We start from the raw sequence: 6,035 nt of genomic DNA, 5'->3' as shown, positions 1-6,035 counted from the left end.
CTTACGGATACCTTCTACATTAGCATTTACTGGAGCAAGAAGGCCTTTCCCAACTTCAAACCCAAGATACTGCACAGATGCTTTGCCAAACTCACTCTTCTCTAGGTTGACTGTTAATCCTGCTTCTTGTAGTTTCTTGAAAACTTTTCTCAGAATCTTCAGATGTTCTTCCCATGTTGTAGAGTAAATTGCTATGTCATCCAGGTATACACCTACTCCTATAGATCCTAGCAGTTGATCCTTTTTTTTTCTTAGGTCAATGAAATTGAAAATGATAGAACTTTCAGAGTATTTCATTCACCCCAACTGAAAATAATTTTTCCCTTAACTTTAGCCTTATAGAATAGAAATGTACTCTAAGAATTAACATAGTAATCCTAAAGTATGAATTAAGTGTTTTTACCTGTTTCTCATGCTCAAAGGTTATGTACACATAACCCTTCTGAGGATTTGAAGAACTCTCCTTGCCAGGCCATTCAACTTTTATGTTACCAAACTCTATGAAGGTCTGCTTCAAAACTAATTCAGTGACATCCCATGGAACCCCTCCGAGAAAGACCTGAAAAATAAATAATCAATTTACAGAGAATCATATATCCAAGTCTCCTTGGTTATCATCACTATTAACCAAGTAGTAGTTTAAAGGCCTGTCCAAACAGGAAACATTTAGAAACAAACCTTGCAAACTGTTTGCAAATACATTTTACCAAATTTTATTTCCCATCCAGAATGGAATATCAATGAACCAACACCAATAGATGCAAGCAGGCATAAAGAACTCTGAAGATTGGTGGAACAATTAGTAAGAAATGCAAATATAAATGAGGATAAGTCTCTCATCAGTTTCTAAAGAAAAACCAAAAGAATTCTTTGCACATGTTAATAGTAGGAAACCAATGAAAAATAGCATAGGTCCCCAAGGGACAACAGAGGTAACCTAGTGAACTCAGACTTGGAAAAAGCAGTTATTGAATAAGTTTTTTACTAGTGTATTTACAACTGAAGACACTACCTCAATGCCGGAACCTGCTATTAAATACGAAGGGGCAGAACCACTAGACAAAATATTTACAGAGGACATTAAAAATAAAATGCACACTCACCAAATTCAAATCTCCTGGCCCAGATGAGATTCATCCAAGAGAAATTAAAGAGCTAAAAGAGAAGATAGTCCCTCACCTATATAAACTCTACAGGAAAAGTGCTGAACAAAGAAAGGCACCAAAGGGCTGGAAACTAGGAAATGTGCCTAAAAAAAACAAAAAATCCAAGAGAAGAGCTGGGAAATTATAGACCAATCTGCCTAATGTCAGTCGTTTGCAAGATTTTTTAGTCCATAATTGCAGATCAAATTGTGGATCACATAGATAGAAACAACTTACTGTTAAACAGTCAACATGGTTTCATACAAAACAGATCCTGCCTATCAAACCTCTTGGAGTTTTTTCACAACATGCTAGGTATTTACGACAGTAGTAGCGCAATAGACATACTCTACTTTGATTTCCAAAAGGCCTTTGACAAAGTCCCACACAAGAATCTGATGACAAAAGTTAGAGCTTTAGGAATTGTAGGAGAAACAGCAGACTGGGTCAAAGACTGGCTAACTTATAGAAAAAGTCGTAATAAATGGTGAAGAATCAAAATGGGCAAATGTAACAAGCGGAGTTCACCAGGGTTCTGTCCTTGGCCCCCTCTAGTTTTTAAATTACATTAATGACACTGATATAGGCACAACTAGCAGGATAGCCAAATTTGCAGATGACACCAAACTAGGTGTAAATGCAGCAGACCCAGATGGAGAGGAAAGTTTAAGAAAAGATCTAATAAAAATAAGTGGGGTAAAAAAATGGCAAATGCCTTTTAATGTAGATAAGTGTAAAATGTTACAAATAGGGACAAACAACCCTCATGCCAGCTACATGCTGCTTGGGAATGACTAAGTGTAGAAAAAGAAGACGACCTTGGAGTCATTATTACCAAGGACTTAAAATCGACAAAATAGTGCATAAAAGCAAAACAGTGCATAAAAGCAGAAAAGAAGGCACAAAAACTAGTGGGATACATAAAGAAGCAGTTCAAATACAGAAACAAGGAAACTGTGCTGCAGCTCTAAACATCAATAGTTAGACCCCATCTTGAATATGTAATGTAGTACAGTTTTGGTCACCAACACTAAATAAAGACATAATAGATTAACCCTTAAACGCCGAAGCGGTAAAAATAAAAAACTCCCCCCGAATGCCGGAGCCGGTTTTGAGTGAGCGCGGAAGCGGAAAAAATAATTTTTTCAAAAAATCACAGCGCGCTTAGTTTTGAAGATTAAGAGTTCATTTTTGGCTCCTTTTTTCATTGCCTGAAGTTTAGTATGCAGTCATCAGAAATGAAAAATAATATATGTAAATAATGCGATATATGGTAGCGAAAAAAAAAATCATACATAATTGTATTAAAATCACGCTGTGCAAAAAACGGTAAAAGCTAACAAGTTTATTTTTTTTTCGTTGTATTGTACACTAAATTGCAATCATTTTGATATATAATACATTGTAAAACAATAAAAGCAACACCGGAAAAATATCACAAAATGATGTACGAATTTGTAACGCGCAGACGTAAAATAATGTTTTTTTCAAAAATTCACCGTAAACCTAATTATTGTTCTAGAGATTTCCAATTTTTTTCAAAATGAATACAAATGATTGAATATTACGATACTGTAAGAGTTTTAGCTTACAATTGCGTTTTTCGACCATTTCGGTAGAATCAAAGTTGACCAAACGTGGTTTTTCTTCTATTTATCGTGATTTATATGCAAATATTTAAAAAATGAGAAGAGCTACAACCTTCAAATATTTTTCTTTTATTTTACATGAAATTGTGCACATTTTCATATATAAAACTATGAAATGCCTAATATGAAACGGAGCAAATTTTCTGAGAATTCGATGTACGCAATTCGGAGATATATGGCGGAGAATCCGCGCTCAGAGGGAAGGAAAGTTTTTTTCATAAATTCACCATAAATCGAAATATTGTGCTAGAGACTTCCAATTTGTTGCAAAATGAAGTTAAATGATTGAATATTACCAAAATATAAGAGTTTTAGCTTACAATTGCGTTTTTTCGAACCATTTCGGTAGAGTCAAAGTTGACCGAACGTGGTTTTTTTTTCTATTTATCGTGATTTATATGCAAATATTTCAAAATGAGAAAAGCTAAAACCTTCCAATTATTTTTATTTTTGTTGTATTCTACATGAAATTGCGCATATTTTCATATATAAAACTTTATGTAACGGCTAATTTAAAATGGTGCAAACATTATCACAATCGCACGTATGATTTTTTTGGAAGTTACCGCGCGGACATAAGGAAAATGTTATTTTTTTCATAAATTCACCATAAATCAAAATTTTGTGCTAGAGACTTCCAATTTGTTACAAAATGAAGGTAAATGATTGAATATTACTAAAATATGAGAGTTTTAGCTTACAATTGCGTTTTTCGACCATTTCGGTAGAGTCAAAATTGACCGAAGGTTGAAAATTTGTCACATTTTTTATATGAAAATATTTCAAAACTGATAAAAGCTACAACCATGGGTTGTTTTTAGTGGTATTGTGCATGAAATTGCGCACATTTCCATATATAAAACTTTATGTAACGGCTAATTTTAAAATGGTGCAAACATTACCACAATCGCATGTATGATTTTTTTCGGAAGAGTTACCGCGCAGACGTAAGGAAAAAGTTTTTTCATAAATTCACCATAAATCGAAATATTGTGCTAGAGACTTCCAATTTGTTGCAAAATTAAGGTAAATAGTTGAATATTACTACAATATAAGCGTTTTAGCTTACAATTGCGTTTTTCGACCATTTCGGTAGAGTCAAAGTTGACCGAAGGTTGAAATTTTGGCACTTATCGTTATTTATATGGAAATATTTCAAAACTGATAAAAGTTACAATCATGAGTATTTTTTAAATGTATTTTAAATGAAATTGCGCACATTTTCATATATAATACTTCATGTAACGGATAATTTAAGACGGTGCAAAAATTATGTCAAAGTGACGAAATAATTTTCGAGATGTCACTGATACTTTTTAGTGCGATAAAAAGAAATTCGCGCTTGCGCGCCTGCGTAACAATTGTAAACAAAACAACGCCTTGATCCGTGAACTCCCAGCATCCCCGAAGGCGCGTGATTCAAAAGTTTTTGGCTGGTAGGCCTTTAAGTATTTTTCCGCGAATTTAAAAAATTTTTTTTTGATCCGACGTATGGTACGTCCATTCGGAAATCGGGGGAGATTTTGACTCGACGTTTAATACGGCCATTCGGCGTTTAAGGGTTTAAAAAAAAAAAAAAGAAAAAAAAAAAAAAATACAAGCAAGAGTCACAAAGTTAATTCCATCCTTCAGGCAAATAGGTTACTGAAGACGACTAGAGAGCCTGAACATGTATGGCTTATAAACACGACGATTCCAAGGACAACTAATAGAAACATTCAAAATACTGAAAGGCATAACAAAAGTAGACAGTAACCTATTTACATTAAACAAAAACCAGACAAGAAATAATGGATGGAAACTAGAACTTAAGCGATACAACACATCCCATTTTGGGAATTTCTTTACATAAAAGATATGTGACACATGGAATAAACTGCCACCAGGAGTTGTAAACAGCAACCGTGTGGAAGTGTTTAAAAAAAAGCTGGACAAAATTTGTGGAAGAGTTTAAAAGAAAGCTAGACAAAATTATTAGGTCACTGTGAATGCACAGGAAAACCTGCTCCTACAGGTAAGTGAGCACACGATGTCTCCTCGGATGGACTAACAATACTTTGAGACATCCTAATCCTTTAACGCTCTTCTATGAGAGTGAGTGACAGCGTCAAATGAAACAAGTTCACCCCTATTTACCTCCCCAATTACATCTGACAATGTTTCCTTACACTGCAACATACACACTAAATCGCCTTTTGCAACACCCAACCATGCTCAGAGGCAGGCCCCTGGATCTCGTTCTGAGGCCCCTCATACATTCTCTATTTCGCCATTCACTTCTACCAAACCACTTTCATTCAAACTCCCACTGTCTCCCTCACTACTATCCTCCCAAATCTCATTCATTGACAACATCTAGCTCTGGTCCCAATATCTCTCCTATTTCTACTACCAAACCACTCAGTTCATCCATACTTTATCAAACTCCTGCAAAGCCTTATCCATCCTATCAGCCACTTCCCTACTACTCAGTTTCCTTCCCACTAAAATCTCACTCACCCCTGCTAATTCAAACCCACACACGCTATACGTATCCTTCATTCCCTCAGTCATCCGTATTACACGCCTTATCAACTGTTTGTACTCTAACATTAACACCTTTATCATGCCGCATGCTTCTTCCTTCCATTCCCTTTCTCTTCATTCTTACGCTTTCTTCCATACTCTACCAACACTAATTGCCAATCTCCCAGACCCATTTGTTCAATGACACTCCGCTTACACTTATTCACCCTCAATCATTCACTCATCGTATTCTCCCGACCATGCTGTCGCACACTAGAGGACCCACCCAACTGAATCCCCTCTTTAACTAGTCTCCCGAACTGTTAGCCTGCTTCACTTCCTTTCGTCTACACACATTAGCCACATGACCTTCCATTCCACATTCAACACATTTCGCACACTGTTCCCCACTAAATGAGCCCGTTTGCCCACACCCAAAGCACGCTCCTAACACCCACCAACATTCATTTTTCTCATGTCCTGGCTTTCCACATCTGAAACACTGCTGCTCTCTTTCATGACTAACTGATCCTACTTCTCCCAACAGTTGCACTCCAATCTCTCTTAGGGTTAACTGTACAGGCAGTTCCCGGGTTACGACGGGGGGTTCAGTTCTTGAGACGCGTCGTAAGCCGGAACATCGTCAAAAATCCTAAGAAAAATGATATTGTTATGATACAATAAAGTTTGTTCATACTTACCTGGCAGATATATATATAGCTGTATTTTCTGAAGT

The 6,035-nt window shown here is 36.1% G+C and overlaps 1 protein-coding gene across 1 annotated transcript in view; it reads right to left on the bottom strand.

The window, feature by feature from the left end:
* The window catches only part of LOC135215745 (cytoplasmic polyadenylation element-binding protein 1-like), an 82,184-nt gene that overhangs the window by 46,092 nt on the left and 30,057 nt on the right, over nt 1–6,035 (bottom strand). The window contains exon 3 of the mRNA XM_064250700.1: nt 404–559. Coding sequence (XP_064106770.1) covers nt 404–559 — 156 coding nt within the window. The remainder of the gene's footprint in view (nt 1–403; nt 560–6,035) is intronic.

The sequence above is a fragment of the Macrobrachium nipponense genome, chromosome 5 (assembly GCF_015104395.2).
Source record: "Macrobrachium nipponense isolate FS-2020 chromosome 5, ASM1510439v2, whole genome shotgun sequence".
Lineage (NCBI taxonomy): Eukaryota > Metazoa > Arthropoda > Malacostraca > Decapoda > Palaemonidae > Macrobrachium > Macrobrachium nipponense.
The sequence above is the reverse complement of the archived record's forward strand: the minus strand, read 5'-3'. Positions and strand labels throughout refer to the sequence as shown.